Source organism: Microchirus variegatus (genome assembly GCF_963457635.1).
Source record: "Microchirus variegatus genome assembly, chromosome: 18".
In the NCBI taxonomy this organism is placed as follows: domain Eukaryota; kingdom Metazoa; phylum Chordata; class Actinopteri; order Pleuronectiformes; family Soleidae; genus Microchirus; species Microchirus variegatus.
Genome location: NC_139819.1, coordinates 21,441,755 through 21,460,017, shown reverse-complemented (window position 1 = coordinate 21,460,017; position 18,263 = coordinate 21,441,755). Strand labels below are relative to the sequence as shown.

At 40.2% G+C, this 18,263-nt stretch overlaps 1 protein-coding gene across 2 annotated transcripts in view; it reads left to right on the top strand.

Moving 5' to 3' along the window:
* The first annotated feature begins 2,583 nt into the window (after nucleotides 1-2,583).
* Nucleotides 2,584-18,263, top strand: part of tcf7l1b (transcription factor 7 like 1b) — a 67,599-nt gene continuing 51,919 nt past the window's right edge. For both annotated transcript variants that reach the window (XM_083904716.1, XM_083904715.1), the window contains exons 1-3: nucleotides 2,584-3,374; nucleotides 5,109-5,181; nucleotides 5,299-5,426. In XM_083904716.1, coding sequence (XP_083760842.1) covers nucleotides 3,189-3,374; nucleotides 5,109-5,181; nucleotides 5,299-5,426 — 387 coding nt within the window. In that variant the 5' untranslated portion in view covers nucleotides 2,584-3,188. The remainder of the gene's footprint in view (nucleotides 3,375-5,108; nucleotides 5,182-5,298; nucleotides 5,427-18,263) is intronic.

The following is an 18,263-nucleotide window of genomic DNA, read 5'->3' as shown; positions in this document are numbered from 1 at the left end:
CACGTAAGTCACGGCGGTTTCATGCAGCCGTGCAGTGCTGACTCAGCCCACGTTGAGTAGGTACTATTCTTGTAGTGGAAAACCAAGCTAAACTGTGCCGTGCCGAGGCTAGGCTAGGCTAGCTGGGACCGTAGGTAGAAAAACGAATGTGTTTTATTTTTGAAGGAATGTTTGCACTTTAAAAAAAAATACATTGGTATTCTATTATATCCTTTTATATTTAATATGTCTACTCTTAGTAGTGAGTGCCTACTCTTAGGCTAATTAAGCGCTATGTTAACGCTAAACTATTTAAACAATTTTAAATTCAGCTATTTTAGTGTAACTTCAACATTTAATGACTTGAATGTGACACTCGTCTCCAAATAGTCAGAAATGGTGTTAAATTGACCCGTTTCGCGTTACTTTAACGCAATTATAGACTAATTAAGCGTAAATTTAATGCTAAATTTGTCATATACACTTGGAAACAACGATAAATTCAACTACTTTAGTGTAACTTCAACATTTAATGACTTGAACATGACACTCGTCTCCAAATAGTCAGAAATGGTGTTAAATTGACCCCTTTCGCGTTACTTTAACGCAATTATAGACTAATTTAGCGTACATTTGATGCTTAAGTCATCAAATACACTCGGAAACAATGATAAATTCAACTATTTTAGTGTAACTTCAACATTTAATGACTTAAACTGAAAATGAAGTATCATTTTTAGTTTTTCACATTTAAATGTTCACCAAAATATAGTAATGTTTTTTTTGTAGCATTTTTAACATTTAATTTAGGAATCAAAAAAAAAAAAAAATACATTGGTATTATATTATATCCTTTTATATTTAATATTTCTACTCTTAGTAGTGCTTTTCTTTTACATGGGTCACACAGTATTTTATGTACATCTATATATTTATATAGTAATTTCACTTGCGTGCGGCGACAATAAAGGAATCTTTATCTTGATTCGTTTTCTGCCAATAAACATGTTTTTAAAGACACGACACAGAACTGTGTGTGGTTTACGCCACAAAATCAGAGACGTAAAGATGTGTGAGTTAAATCTGTCCCTGAGAGAGAGAGAGAGAGAGAGGGAGGTGTCCTGAGTGTTGTTGTGTATCTACAGTCGTGCCATAATAGGCCACAGTTATCCCAGGTGTAATTGAGCTTTATCTTTCCCAGCGTATTGTTTCAGGACATGCAGACATGCAATTTACACGGCAGCGTGTAATTATGACTTTTCTGGCTGCTCTGTCATTTTCACACAGAGGCAGCCACTGTGGTCTGTGAGTGTTCGCCGCGACAGCGAAGGGGCAACGGAGGAACCAGACCACGGTTAGCGCAATTACGTTTTCATCGTAGGGAAATTTCCTTTAGGGAGAAAAATCATTCATGTTTCATGTGATTTCATGTGCCACAAATATAAGTCTGTTTGTTCCAGGACGACCATTGTTTACAATGATCTTACTTAAAGACACAGTATGTAAAACGTAGCTACATCTATGCAGCCTTCAGTCGGCATCAAAACTCAAAAGATTCTGAGAATAAAGTCTTAACGTTATCAGAATAAAGTCGTAACATGAAGTTATTATATTCCGACTGTTCTCATAATGTTACAATGTTACGACTTTATTATCATAACGTTACGACTTTATTCTCATGTTGCAACTTTATTCTCATGTGACAAATGTTACAACTTTATCCTCATAATGTTACAATTTGCGACTTTATTATAATAATGTTACAAAGTTACGACTTCATTCTCATTACGCTATGACTTTAGTCTAATAATGTTACAAAGTTACGACTTTATTCACATAATGTTACAAAGTTACGACTTTATTCACATAATGTTACAAAGTAACGACTTTATTCACATAATGTTACAAAGTTACAACTTTATTCTCATTACGCTATGACTTTATTCTCATAATGTTACAATGTTACGACTTTATTCTCATAATTTTACAATTTACGACTTTATTATAATAATGTTACAAAGTTGCGACTTTATTCTCATTACTCTATGACTTTAGTCTAATAATGTTACAAAGTTACCACTTTATTCTCATAATGTTACAAAGTTACGACTTTACAACTTTAATTTAAGGTTACAACTTTATTCTAGTAAGTAAATAATCGAGTAAATAAGTATTTCTCCAGTTTGGCACTTATAATCCGAAGAAGAAGAAGAATCAGTCAATGTCGATTTTTATTTTTTATCATTTTTAAGGCAAATATCGGCAGAATTGTGTGAGTGTGTGAACTGTGTGTGTGTGAGAGTGTGTGCTAAAGGGTTAAAGGACATGTCGCTGAGTGAAGTGTCGTTTTTCACTGCCCTGACTCCTCCTACTGTCCTCCCTGACTCCTCCTCTCCTCCTCCCTGACTCCTCCTCCTCTTCTCCCTGACTCCTCCTCCTCCTCGGAGTGGCTGCGCTTTTCTTCCACTTGAACAAACCCAGTAGTTTTCGCTGCACATTCCCCGGCAGCAATGTGGAGGGAAAGGGCGAAGACCACGTTCATCTGAAGAAGAAGAAGAAAAGAAGAAGAAGAAAAAGCATAGTCGCGTCCGGGTTTTTGTTCTTTCTCTTTTTTTTGTTCTTGTTTCTTTTTTTGTAGTTTCTTTTAATCTTGCGTGGAAACAAACAACAACAAAAAACGTCGCGTGAATGACAAACTTGCGGCTGCAGTTGTTGACGGTTACGCACGGTTTATATCGTGGATGTTAAAGGAGATCAAACCGGACGTGTTTTCTCTTTCCGTGACTCTTTTGTTGGGACTTGAGTTGTGTGATTTTTGTTGTTGTGTTTGTTGAGTGCAGGAGCAGGACTCACTCCTTATTCCTCAAAGCTGCGGAGGAGCACTGAGCAGGAGGAGCAGCAGCAGGAGGAGCAGCAGGAGGAGGAGGAGGCGAAACTAAGTTGCCAAGTTGTTGCGCATCCGGTCACTCAAATTCCCTCGAGTTTGCAACTTTTATCCGTGGATTATATTGTTGTTGTTTTTTGGAGCGTGGTGGTCACGATGGCGCGCAGGATGATCCGTGGATGAACCGGGATGAACATTTCCTCGTAGTTGCTGGTGTTTTGTGGACTACACCGATCTGATATTTCCAAAGAAAGGACGAGAGAGAAAAGTTATTATTACTTTTTTTTATTATTATTGTTATTATTGATATAAATAATCCGCAAAAATGCCACAGCTGAACGGAGGCGGTGGCGACGACCTGGGAGCCAACGACGAGATGATTTCGTTTAAAGACGAAGGAGAACAGGAGGAGAAGATCTCCGAGAACGTGTCCGCCGAGAGAGACCTGGACGACGTCAAGTCGTCTCTGGTCAACGAGTCGGAAAACAACAGCAGCTCCTCGGACTCGGAGGTAAAAACAACAACGAAACACGCGTTATAACAACATTATAAAAAGAGCGCAAACCTCCGCCAACACTGCGCACATTGTCCGATTTAAACACCAACGAGAAACTCTCTGCGAACTCTTATTTTAGGCTAATTTAGCGTAAAGTTAACGCTAAAGTCGTCAAATACACTCTGAAACGATGCTAAATTCAGCTATTTTAGTGTAACTTCAACATTTAGTGACTTGAACGTGACACTAGCATCGAGTTAATCAGAAATGGTGTTAAATTGAGCTAATTTAGCGTAAATTTAAAGCTAAAGTAGTCAAATACACTCTGAAACGATGCTAAATTCAGCTATTTTAGTGTAACTTCAACATTTAGTGACTTTAACGTGACACTAGTCTCGAGTTAGTCAGAAATGGTGTTAAATTGAGCTAATTTGGCGTACATTTAAAGCTAAAGTCATCAAATCCCCTCTGAAACAATGCTAAATTCAACTATTTTAGTGTAACTTCAACATTTAGTGACTTGAACGTGACACTAGTCTTGAGTTAGTCAGAAATGGTGTTAAATTGAGCTAATTTGGCATACATTTAAAGCTAAAGTAGTCAAATCCACTCTGAAACAATGCTAAATTCAACTATTTTATTGTAACTTCAACATTTAATGACTTGAATGTGTCACCAGTATCTAAATGGTGTTAAATTTAGCTAATTTGGCGTACATTTAAATCTAAGGTAGCGTAAATTTAACCATAACGTCATCAAATGCACTCTGAAAAATGATAAATTCGACTATTGTAGTGTAATTTCAACATTTAATGACTTGAACGTGACACTAGTCTCGAGTTAGTCAGAAATGGTGTTAAATTGACCAAATTCGCGTTACTTTAACACAATTAAAGACTGATATAGCGTAAATGTGAAGTCAAATATACCCTGAAACGATGCTAAATTCAACTGTTTTAGTGTAACGTATACATTTAATGACTTGAACGTGACACTAGTCTCGAGTTGGTCAGAAATGGTGTTAAATTGAGTCATTTCGTGTTACTTAAACGATTTAAAGTTGTCCAATTTAGCGCCAATTAAAATCTAAGACCAAAGACGCCCTGAAACTGTGTGAAATTGAACTATTTTAGTCATAATGACACCATAGTCTCGAGGTAATCAGAATTGGTGTTAAATTGCCTTAAACAGTGTAAAAATAACAACAAAAATGTAGCTTGTCCTAAAGTTGTCCAATTTAACACCAGTTCCACCAAACACGCTCTGAAACTGTGCGAAAGTGAACTATTTTGGTGTAACATTAAGGAGTTAAACGTGACTCTATTCTCGACTTAATCAGAATTGGCGTAAAATTTACTAATTTGTAGTCACTAAAACGCTGTAAAATTGACGGTGTAGCTTTACAGTGTCAACAAAACAAGTTGTTTATTACAAGTAAGGACCAAATATAAACGCAATGTTTGCGTTACTGTAAAAACCAGCAGAGTTAAATTTGGTCCCAAAAGCAAAATTTGGGGTTTTTGTTGTAACTTGAACTCTGCGACATTTAAAGCCCCTCCCTTTTTTTCTTTTTTTTGTTACTGGAGTTGTCCCACTCTCAAAAAAGACAAACAAACTTGGCGGAGGTGAGAATGTTCCACTTCCACCGAAGTGAACAAAGATGTGATTTATTTCACGTTGAATGGCGAAAGTTTCAATAGTTTTCTCTCTTTCTTTTCTTTTCTTTCCTCCGTCCTCTCCTTGTGTCAGCAAGCAGAGAGGCGCCCTCAGACCAGAGCCGAGTCGGACATTTATGAGAAAACCAGAGACTATTTCAGTGAAGGTAACGACAACGCACTGAATAAATGTCACTTTCTCGACCGTTTTCCCCACTTCCAGTGTTTGTACGTAATGTGTTGTAACTCAACCGTAATAACTTTTAATTCCGCGTCTCTTGCAGCTCTGAGGAGGCAGCAGGACGGCGCCTTCTTTAAGAGTCCTCACTATCCCAGCTACCCGTTCCTCATGATTCCCGACCTCACCAACCCTTACCTGTCCAACGGCTCGCTGTCGCCCACTGCCAGAACGGTACGTGTCGCTGTGGTCGTGCATGTTTGTGTCGCTCTTTTTCCTTTCTCTATTCACAAGAACTTTGGCTGTGTGTAAAAGTTCCCCGTGCACTGACAGCCCTGCCGCCATATTCCCTCTGAGTGGCCTCTCAACAAGTACTAACTACTTCTTTGTTCTTTTTTTTTGGGTGGGGGGGGGATACATTTCTCCATGCCACACACACACACCAGCCCCCCCATCCACACAGTGCTGTAGTTTGACAGCCTCAAAGTCCACACACACACACATTTATCACAGAAAACACAGCACGGGTTTAATTATACACCTCATTGTGATCGTGGTAGGTTTTTCGAGAGTTTATCTCGTGCGCAGCAGAGTTTACTCCCTCCCAGTTTTCAAGGAAGTGTTTTTCTCTTTTTTTTGGCTTGTTGTGTGTCTGTCTGTGTGTGTTTTGGTTGGACGCGTCTGCAGAAAAGCCAGAGTCACAGCGATGTAAACATGCACACGGGACTCATTTCCCCTGCTGTATTCGTGACCGCCACTAAGCGGTCGCCGTCACGATCACACGTGACGCACACTGAAATGTAGAAACGTCGTACGTCTGTGATTTGTGTACGATTTTTGTTTCTGACAAATTGTGCGACCGCACGTTGATTTGCGGTCCTTGAAGTCGACTTTTATACGCACTGGCTTCCTGTCATTGTACTTACTACAAGAAAATCTCTGCAAACTCTTATTTTAGGCTAATTTAGCGTAAAGTTAATGCTAAAGTCGTCAAATACACTCAGAAACGGTGATAAATTCAGCTATTTTAGTGTAACTTCAACATTTAATGACTTGAACCTGACGCTGCTATCGAGTTAATCACAAAAGGTGTCAAATTGAGCTAATTTGGTGTAAACTTAAAGCTAAAGTAGCTTAAATTTGAAGCTAAAGTGGCGTAAATTTGAAGCTAAAGTCGTCAAATCCACTCTGAAACAATGCTAAATTCAGCTATTTTAGTGTAACTTCAACATTTAGTGAATTGAACGTGACACTAGTATCGAGTTGATCAGAATTGGTGTCAAATTGAGCTAATTTGGCCGCACGTTGAATTGCAGTCCTTGAAGCCGACTTTTAGACTTAAAACATGATGGAACTTTACGTCTAATATCCTAATGCCGTGATTCCTGTGCTTGTACTTGTGAGGAAAATCAGAAATGCTACCTTATCTTCACCTAAATTAACTATACGAGTGTGTTATACAAGTTAATGTTTGAAAACCACCAAGTTTGAGACGTTAATTGCAAGAAATTATCAAAAAACCGGTGATTAAATACGTAATAATACTCAAAACAGGTAAAAGAACTGCTGAAATTAAGTACTGTTAAAATATGCTGTGTCAGATTTACCATACAAAGCCTCTTTCACACTAGAGTAGCAGGTATATGATTGGATTTTACTACCATATCTATCCATCTATATATAAACATATATATATATATACCACTACCGTATCTTCATCTAACTTCACTATACTAGTTTATGTTTGAAAACCACCAAGTTTTAGACGTTAATTGCAAGAAATGATTAAAAAAACGGTGATTAATGACATAATAATAAACGTCAGATTTATTGGTAAATGTCAGATTTACCACATAAAGCCCCTTTCACACTAAAGTAGCAGGTATATGATGCAGTTTTTGTTTTAAAAGTACGTAAAAATCGACGCTAACCCGCGCGGTAGACGGACAATGTGATAAAGTCGCATTTCTGGCTGAAACGGATCAGACAAAAAGAGGAAATTAGCGCGTTTACCCGGGTTTTATGTTCCTCGCTGACGCAGATCACAATCACAGCTGATACGGATCTGCGTCATTCGACACCCGAGTGAAACAAAAACCTTGTTTTTTTTGGCCCAGTGGGGACGAGTTGTAACTCGGTATTTGTGTCGATTTGACAATTGTGAACTTTTCATTTGAGCTGATTTGGAATCAGAATTGGGGTTGCTGCTGTTGTTGTTGTTGACGATGATTCGTTCGTGAACCTTTAATTTTCCCGCTCGGTTGACTCAGAGAAGTGGATTCACACCGGTTTGAGCGATGACGTCGACAAAGGAAGCGAGGGATTAAAAAACAAATGTGTGTTTTTTAGTATCTGGACTGGTCGCCTGTTGCCTGTTGGATGCACTTCCCTGAACTCATTCCTGCTCCTCTGAGCTCATCCATCCCCCAAAGCATCAACTCAAAAAAAAAGAACTTTCGTTAAGGCCTGGCAGGCATGTGACTGAAAAGACCTCCTCCTCCTCCTCCTCCTCTTTTCTCTCTCTTTTCACTGTTCCGGGCCCACTCCCCCTCTCCGTTATCTTCCATTCAATTAGAAAGGCGTTAGTTGACCATTGTTATTCTGAGCGGCGTTGATGGCTTCATTGGAGGTCTCCATTGGGGCTCATTAACTAAATGGCTCCTCTTCTTCTCAAACTCTCAGTTGATGCATATCTCTGCGTCTGCGGCCGTTTTCCCTCCCTCCTCCTCCTCCTCCTCCTCCTCCTCCAAAACAACAAAATATTTCAGTTTTTTTTATTTTGCAGACGACTTTAGAAGATGTTATTGGTTTAATGAGGAAAACAAAAGTCACAGTTGTTGGGTTATTTAAGAAATAGCTGGATTTAACTTTGAATCTCCCAACTTTTACAGATTTAAAGTTTTAAAGTGCGTTGTCTCTCATTTACCAACAACCTATTTGTATCTATAAGTTCCAACACTATTTTAAATATTCGGTAGTGATATTTAGGGTTTATTTCCGTCATTGTAAACCGTATTGGCCACTTTTCAACACTTAAAATTAAAGTTTAAAGAAGTTTCTTTATTTTGAACGTGACAAAAACGACAAAATAGAATATATGGAAAGCAAAATAACTCCATTTAAGTAGAGGCTAGATTTCTTTAATCAAACATTTCTGTGTTTTATTTATTTTGCAGGCGACTTTAGAAGATGTAATTGGTTAATGAGGAAAACAAAAGTCACCGTTGTTGGGTTATATAAGAAATAGCTAGATTTAAATTTGAATCTCCCAACTTTTACAGATTTAAAGTTTTAAAGTGCGTTGTCTCGCAGCAACCTATTTGTCTATACATTCCAACACTATATTAAATATTCTGCTTGTATAAAGTAGTACATTGCTGTTTATTACTAAGTAATATTTAGTAGTAAACAGTATTTGGCCACTTTTCATTACTTAAAATTAAAGTCTCGCATTTACCAACAACCTATTTGTGTCTATAACAATATCTGTATGTTACAACACTTTATTTAATATACTGCTTGTATAAAGTAGTCATATGTAGTAGTAGTAGTGATATTTAGGGTTTATTTCTGTCATTGTAAACAGTATTGGCCAATTTTCAATACTTAAAATTAAAGTTTCTTTATTGAAACGTGACAAAAACGACAAAATAGAATATATAGAAAGCAAAATAACTCCATTTAAGTAGAGGCAAGATTTCTTTAAACAAAATAAATAACAATATGTATGTGATTTAAAGGGAAAATAATGAAATAATACTAAAAACCATTCAGCAGTTTTAATGGTGTTGTTTGTGCATTGGAATTGACTCCAAATGTATTGCAAATTGAGCCGTAAGTGAACAACGCACCTATTTCTATGACCCAATAAGAATTCTTATGGTTTTATAACTTATTTTATCACGCTTGCAGCTTTTATTATAACTCTTACATAAATACAAAATATTATATCCCACATTTAATCTGCGTTAACGTGCATTCTTTCATTAAAATACATAGAGGTTCGTATTTTGATGCCGTCTTGCCTTGAAAATGTTATATTATCCCCGTTTAAATCACATTTAAAGTGTAATTATAATAATCCGAGGACTGTATCTCGTTGTTTTTTTCTTCTTGCATCACTCGTATAAAAGGAAAATAAAAAGCCTCTCACTTCCTTGTGGCGTTTCGTCCGCAGAAACCAGGCTAAAGTAAAAAAAAAACCTCCTCGCACCTCATGGCCAAAGTAACAAACAATTAGAGAGGATTTGAATTTTTTCTTGGGGTTGGAGGTATAATCCTCTGTCGCAGGAACAAAAAAAGGAACGAGGTCAGTGGGACGGGGGTGAGCTGACGGTGTCAATCATCGGCGTGGCGGAGAACAAACAGCGCCAACAATGGCTGCCTTACTTAACAGATGTCTGCAGCTCCGCAGCGCGCTCGGCGCTCTGCGCTGCGGCTGCAGAGCTCGTGATTGATGGCAGCTTTGACTTAGTACCTACTTAGGCCTGTTGTCAGGGGTTGGTTTGTTTACACCTGTGGATGAGGCTGCAGATTTACTGGAGGATGTTTACCGGTGCCTCGCAGCCACAACTTAGTGGAACTTAATCAGCTGTATTCATTATTACGAATGTTAGCGGGACACGAGCTGATGGGTTTGTCAGATAAAAACTGCCCCGCGGGGTAAAACTAACTTGCGTTGTCACCTCTCCGCGGCCCTTGAAATACAACCCGTCCGCCCGCAAACAGTTTTATTACCTCAGCCGAGGAGGTTCACGCTTTTACACATGTTTGTCTGTGAGCTGCATAAATCAAAAACGCTCCAATAAAAATCCTCCGTACCAAACAAACAAAGGTTGAACGTGGAGTGGTGCGATGTTTACGAACAGCAGCAATTAGTGGGAATGTTTGGCCTCAGGTTTGTGAAAGAGTGAAGCTGAAAATCACAATTTGTTAATTGAATTAAGTCGTGTTTTATTGCAATATTTTCCATGGATATACCGTAGGTTGTGGTCTAAGGAAGACGAACATTGACCCTTACATTGAGTTCTGATATCAGAACCCTAGATTATCTACTGGGGATGTACGATACTGGACTTTTGGCCGATATCTGAGTGTATGTTTTTCCCCTGAACCCAAATGTAGAGGTCATTTCGTCTCTAAGTTGTTTTAGCCTACTGTTGTCATCATTAGCCATTACTTGACGCCTTTGTCGATATCCGATAACACATTTTAAAGCTAATATCTGCAGATATCGTATCGTTTAGCACCTAGCACCTATAACCAGCTATCTCAACAGCGTGGCAGACATTTGCCATGCTTTCTCTACTTGCATTGTGTCCCGCGACTTGCGTGGTTTGCTGGATCGACGTAACTCGGAAAAAGAAGCACCAAATGTGATATAAAAGCTTCACTGAGCACATGCAACTTTGTTGCAACATGGACTTTTGGCCAGTTGTAGAGGTTATTTCGTCTCTAATAGTGAAAAAAACGTCATATTTTGTCTACTCGTGTCGCAGAACAGTGTTTTTAGCCTACTGTTGTCATCATTAGCCATATCTTGACGCGTTCGCCGATATCCGATAGCACATTTTAAAGCTAATATCTGCAGATATCGTATCGTTTAGCACCTAGCGAAGGCAGAGATGGTGTCGTATTCTAAGAAAGAGGATCGACGTAACTCGGAAAAAGAGGCACCAAATGTGATATAAAAGCTTCACTGAGCACATGGAACATGCCGTTGATATAAATTCATCCCTATTTAATCGAATATGTGATACATACAACATATTGTTAGTCTATTAGCATAGTTGCCTAAGTCATATTTGACACTATACCTTTAATTTCTAGTCAAAAAATTGGCACTTGTTGGTAGAACAGTGCACCTTTGTGCACATTTTCACATTTCGTCATTCTATTTACAATTCCCCCTCCTACATCCTGACAGCCTCTCTGTAAAGATTGAGCTATGATCATAAAAACTACGTGAATCGGTATAAAAAATAGCGTCGCGTACGTGCCAGCATATTTACAAGAGCGCACACTGGAATAATAGATACAAGATGTTGCACAAGAGTCGTCCTGAGGTGATTTCACCCTGCAATGTGCTACACGACGGAGGATTACAGGCATGAACTTTAAAAATTTGGATGTGGCAACCCTATCATGAGCAATGAGAGACAGGCCTACATGGGATCAGCAGAGCACCCCCCCCCCCGGGGGCCAAGCATAACTGATTTAAAGCCTGCTCAGAGCTGACATTCCGCTGTAATCCACCGAGAGCTGAGGAGGAGGTTTTATGTTTGCAGAGATGTTCCACCAGACTTCTGCCTGCTGAGGTCTGTGCAGCCAAACTCTTTGGGTTTTTTTTTTCCTCTTCCCCCCAAAGACAAATCCAGCTCATTGTTTGTCCATTCATTGGTGTGATTGTCACCACATTCAGTGCCTTTTCATGCACACTTTGTCATTTCATTGGACAACTGACCTTGCTCCGGTGTACGAGCACGAGAATGTCTTTGACTAGGGCTGCAGCTAACGATTATTTTCATAATTTATTGATTGAACGAGGTCCGTAACATGTCAGAAAATTCAGTTTTAAAGGTGCATTATGTAATAAATCTAAAGCAACTGGCCATAAAATCCTCCTAATATGTCACAGAGACTCAGGAATAATGTTCATATAACAAACTGAACTCACCAACAACAACAGTACAGACAAAATATTTGCATTATAAAAATATTTTGCAGACTGCAAATCATGTTTATGTTTTTAAATCGTGCTTTGGCATGTGGCGCCACCTACCGCCGTCTACCAATCACTGCAGAGTAGAGTCTCAGCTGCCGAGCAACCACGGGTTGCCAGTTCAGTCAAAAAACGAAAACCTAAAAGACCTCTGTATTTTGGATTTGAATGTAGTAACCGTTTTTGGCCACACACATATGCCGCCTTTAATAATTCCTTTTTTACATGGAGCAAAGAAACCAGAAAATATTCACATTCACAAAAGAGGACGTGTTGCCACCTAGCAAAGCAGAAGCGGACGCTCTACGTGGATTCCCGGGTAATGTTTGTTGTCCTGGGAAGAGGACACTAGCATAATTATTAAACCTTGTCCAAAATGTGTCACCAAAAGCTGCTGTTCCTACACATGGCTGTGGAAAATGTTAAGCTAGTAGCACTAGCACGAGCTGGAATCAATGTATTAAATGAATAGTGTCTGACTCTGCTGTGCTAGCTAGCAATATGGGTGTCTCTTTAGCTTGTTAGCATCAGGTTGACCTGTTTTGCACCAAAACAACCTTAGCTAGTTGGTAGCATGCCGAGCGCCATTCTGTGTCTTTTTCGCGATCTATGAACTTGAAATATTTTACTAACACAACACAAACAAAGGATTATTAAATGTTAGTGATTTATCCACATTTGAGAAGCTAAAATACTGTTTTTAACTTCAGCTCAACTTCAGTCAGGCTAACGTGAAGTATTCTAAAGGTCCTGTTTTGGCCTGTTTTTGTTATTCCTGCACCGACTGCTCCTGTACGGATGGAGCGCTGCCAGATTAACTCCGCGAACACATAACCTCGCTTGACGCCACCTCCTGTCAGCCTCATCAGCACTTTGAGATAACTCTGTAAGTACATCATCGGCGTCGCCACGAACGGGCGAAATGCCTCTTGTGTGTGTGAGAAGGTGGCGTGTAAGCGCGAGCAAATACATCTTCATCAAATCCACAGTGTGGGCCACGGACGCTGCAGCTGCAGCAGCAGCAGCTCTCTGGTGTCGGGATAGAAAACGGTTTGAGATTGAAATATGAATTGGGGGAAGAAAAAAAAAGCTGCTATGAGTCTGAACATGTTCTACGACTGCATGCTTGTCTGACTTCTTTTTACCCCCCCCCCCCCCCCCTTCATTCTCTGTGCTTAAAAAATGTGCAGACAAAGAAAAGTCAACACAGACATTGTCCCGCTGAATAAAAGGGCCTCTCCCTGCATAAGCAAAGCCTTGTTTGTGTTGAGGTGTCTTTTCGTCAGGTGGCTCACTTGGAATTTCACTCACCTTGCAGCGCGCGTGTGTGCGTATGTGCATCCATGCGACGCACGGCTGCAGGTTTGTGTGTAAAGCCTGTGTGTGTGTGTGTGGATACTCGTGCAACAGAGGCAACAGTGTACAGTCGACAACGCTCAGTTGTTGCGACGGTCGAACGTCGACGGGTAAATATTTTTTCAACCAAGCGCTGAGTCAACACGCCCCCCCCCGACATTTTTTGACTGGGTTTATAGTATTTAAAAAAGTGTTTTTTCTCTTCAAAGTCAAACACGTCTACATCACATTTAGTGCCGCTGTCCAATTACGAGCAGATTTCCAGCGACCGCAGAAATGCTGTCCGTCCGTCGCTGGCTGACTTCTCCTGTCTGCGCCGCTAATCCACTCATTGAAAACTTAAACTCAGCATGCTAACAACTAATTTTGTGGTGTAATATGTGAACTGGAAAACATCTTATGCTAGCAAGCTAAAAGAGGACGTTTTGCCACCTAGCATAGTGGAGGCACACACTCTGCGTGGATTCTCGGGTAGTGTGTGTGTCCTGGGAAGAGGACACTAGCATAATTATTAAACCGCGTCCAAAATGTGTCACCAAAAGCTATTTCGATGATTATCAAAACAGTTGACGGTTGATTTAGGCGTGGTACTCTGCATGCTAACAGCTAGCAACCAGCTAAATGTGTGCCATAAAAGGGTGAACTGGGAAACATCTTATGCTAACAAGCTAAAAGAGGACGTGTTGCCACCTAGCATAGTAGAAGCAGATGCTCTACGTGGATTCCCAGGTAGTGTTTGTGTCCTGGGAAGAGGACACTAGCATAATTATTAAACCGTGTACAAAATGTGTCACCAAAAGCTGCCGTTTCTACACATAATTGTGGAAAATGTTAAGCTAGTAGCACTAGCACGAGCTGGAATCAATTTATTAAATGAATCGTGTCTGACTCTGCTATGCTACCTAGCAATATGCATGTCAACTTAAAAATATATCTGCAAATATTAAATTAACCTCATTCTGACAGATAAAAATTACATTTAAACTGATTACACGAGAGCGGTAATGATTTTTCCCCATGATTCGAGTACCACGGCAATTACCTTCGTCGTTTTTTGATTTAGTTTTTACGATCAAAGTCAGGTGTAATTACCGAACGCTAACCAGAGCGGTGTGCAGCGGTAACTTCATATTTCTGATCCTTCCACTTAACGTGTCGTGACACGTAACCCAATACATATATATCACTCTGCACGGCATCCATCAAACCACACGCGTGTGACTCATCGTGCACAATCTCAGTCTGCTTTATATAAGAATAACACATTAAAACACAGGATTTGAACAAATATAGTGAGTATAGAAAAGGATAACAAAATTGCAAAAAGCAAGAATTTACTTAAAAATGATTAAAATAATGTACGGTACAGCAGAAGATTAACGTTTAAAGTGTTTTAAAGAAGCTAAATCATAATATTTGTGTTAATATTTGGTTGTTTTTTAAATAATTTGCTTAATTTAGAAGTCGTTGCCTTTAAAAATTGCATAAAATTAATAAAAGAACTGTATCTGAGGCAGTAGCAGTAATGTTTTTCACTTTTCATATTCCGCGTATTCTCTCCTTTGTGCACCTCAAAGTGCATACAATTTAAAAACATGTACACTGTAGTCACTGTTGTTTCTCTGAATTGAGATAAATGTAGTAAATGTAGGAGTTTATGTTGTGATATTTGAGGGACAGTGAAAAGTAGAGTGGAGGAAAAAATCGATTCACATAGGAATCGCGATTCTAATCATCCACGATTCTGAATCGATTCACAAACTTCAAAATCCATTTTAAAAAAAAGTTGTTTTTTTTTAAAGATTTCTATTTTGAAAAACCACACAAAACACTAGTTTGTGTTATTTGTGTACAGTTTATTTTTGTAACTTCTGGGAGAAAAAGGCAGCTAGCCTAAGCTTTTATTTATGCTAAATTTATTTTTTCGTACAGGAAGTAAGTTTTTATTTGTTTTGAATGAATAAATGTTAACTTTTGTCTTAAGTTTGCCTTTGTGTGATCACATGATCACCCAGTTAATATATGGTAACAGAAATGTGTTACTTGGTAATAACCTGTAATTAGAAGGTAAGAACAATGGCCAAAATACTGCGTAATTACCCAGTAAATTATAAAGCGTTATTATATTAATGCTTAAATTACATTATATTAACGCTTATATTACTTAACGCTAAACTGTAGAACTGCAATCTGGTCATTAAATTGATTACAAATGCGATTTCTTTCAGTCCAATGTTGGGTTCCTAAATTGGCCCTCAGGTATCAAAACTTTGAGAACCCCTGGTCTAGTTCTTCTCGTTGTGTCTGCTGGGACCACTGAGAGGGTTCTTCTGGACTACATGCGGTCCACGAGCCGCCGTTTGAATACTCTACCTGACTGACTGTGAACCGGTGTGAAGACTTCTTTAAAAAACGTGTGTGAGCGATGTTCTCTGATCTTCACCACCATCGTCTCTGGTGTAGAGCTGTGTGTGAGTGAAATGGTGTCAGTCCTGGTCTCTGGATCCTTCCTCCTGTTTGGGTCTCGGCGGCGAAGCAGGAGCTGGCGTCGATTCCTGCTGCTGGTTGGCTAACGCTAACGCCGCCCGCCCACTCTTCCGCCTGACATTAGTCATTCTGTTTATAGCGCGCTCTCTCTGGCTCTGGAGCACCGAGGCCCATCAGGAGCATCTCAGAGCCCCCTTTGAGGGCTGGATAACCAACATCTCCCCCCCCCACCTCCACCACACCACCTCCTCCACCACCTCCCTCTCCAGCCGCAGACTCCCCACGTTCAGTGACATCAATGAATCCCTTTGATGTGCCAAGATGAATATGTGTGCAAATGTGTTTTTATCAATTTATGTGTTTTTCTCATTTGCTGAGATGTTTTGGCCGGAGCTGCCACTGCTGCATAGTTTGATATGATGCTCATCTTCCTCCTCATCCTCCTCCTCACATGAAGATGTGAGAAGTTTGGACAGTTGTAAACATCTCCAACTCTAACTCACCTGAGCTTTGATACGGTTTGAAGATCTACTCTGAGGCCAGTTCAATATCCTGGAAAGAGTTGGACTCTAAAGCAAATTTAAAGTTGTAAAGGAAACTGCAGCGAGTCACGAGTCGTGTCCACACATGTTCTGTTTTTCTTTTTTTAAGAGCAGGTGTAATCCACGCTCACTGCAGGGTGGAGCTACAGGCTGTGGATCTCCACGCCCACTTTAGGGGAACTACCTTAACTACAGTTTTAGGGCCAATTCCTATCTTAACCCTCAAGCTCAACCCTTAATCTTAACTGGCCTCAAAACCCTCTGTATAACTGTTACAGATTTGTATTTTCATTATTACAGATTTTTACAGATTTTACATTTTTTTTCGTCCGATATCCGATTCTGTCATTTTCACCAGCATCGTCCCTCGTTCTCCAGTTGACCTTTGACACCACAGACTAAACACAACTATTGCTGGCGGCCATATTGGGACCACGTTCTGTGTCGTCCTGTGTCTTTCCACGTCCACTAACTTCAGAATATTCACATTTCGAAGGCGTCAGGACATAAATTCAGTCTCCTCCTCCCTCGTTAGTCCACTCTGGATTTCCCCGTGTTTTTCCTCTCTCTTCTTCTTCTTTTCAGTCCGGTTTTTAGTTTAGTTTAGTTTTATCGTCGTTTTGATTGGCGTTGATTTCTGACATCACTGAGTTACTGATTGAGATTTCAATAAATGTAGTTAGGCAAAGGTCAAAGGTCAAACCGGGTCTTTTGCTTTAGATTTGGCTAAAACTATCGTCTTTTTTGATTATTGATACGTGGTTAAAGTATTTGTTGATATTGTGATTATAGACGACTGCAACAGCTTCAGTTACATATTGACCCGGTTAGAGATTTATAGATGATGGCCTCTAAACACTGTCAAAACATTAACTTGTGTTCCTCACCACTCATCACTCAGGAGAACTTAAACACAGTAGATGTTTTACATACTTAATGACATACTCATACTACACTTTTGTTTATATTGGTAAGAACACAGTAAACTGTAGGTCTGATATCCAGACGTATTCGCATGTGGCCTGATCTTCTACTCTCTTAGCTATAACCAAACCACTACTGTTTAGCTCACATAAAGAAGTGTTTTCACTCCATAATTGTACCTTAAACGCTTCACTCCATGCTAATAAAACGTGATTATACAGGAAGAAAAAAACAGTCCCTGAAACAGGGTTTCATCAGTCTGGTATTCAAGGCAGATGTTTTCAGTTTGAGCTCGGCACAGAGGAGGAGGAGAGGAGAGAGGAGGAGGAGGAAGAAGGGAGGAGTGAGGAGAGAGGAGAAGAAGGGAGGAGAGAGGAGGAGAAGGAGAGAGGAGGAGGCAGGAGGAGAGAGAATGAGAGGAGAAGAAGGGAGGAGAGAGGAGAAGGAGGAGGAGTGGGGAGAGAGGACTGAAGAAGGGAGGAGAGAGGAGGAGGGGGGAGAAGGAGTGAAGAGAGAGGAGAAGGAGTGAGGAGAGAGGAGGAGGCAGGAGGAGAGATGAGGTAGGAGGAGAGAGGAGACGGCAGCAGGAGTGAGGAGAGAGGAGAAGGCAGGAGATGGCAGAAGGAGAGAGGAGAAGGCAGGAGGAAAGATGACAAGGCAACATGAGAAAGGAGAAGGCAGCAGGAGTAAGCAGAAGGAGGAGAGAGGAGGAGGCAGAAGGAGTGTGGCGAGAGGAGAAGGCAGTAGGAGAGAGGAGAAGGCAGGAAGAGGAAGGAGAGAGGAGGAGGCAGGAAGAGGAAGGAGAGAGGAGGAGGCAGGAAGAGGAAGGAGAGAGGAGGAGGCAGGAGGAGAGCTGTTCTGGTGCTTCCTTCCAGACCTTGAGGTGGTCGCGTCCCAATCCACTCAAAGGCCAAGTCTGTCAGTATGTGTGTGTTGTATCGTCAGGTTGTCGTGGTCATACTAAATTAAGCATCGGATAGAAATCTGACGAGGACAAGAAGCGAGTCGAGGAGGAGGAGGAGGAGGAGGAGGAGGAGAGCA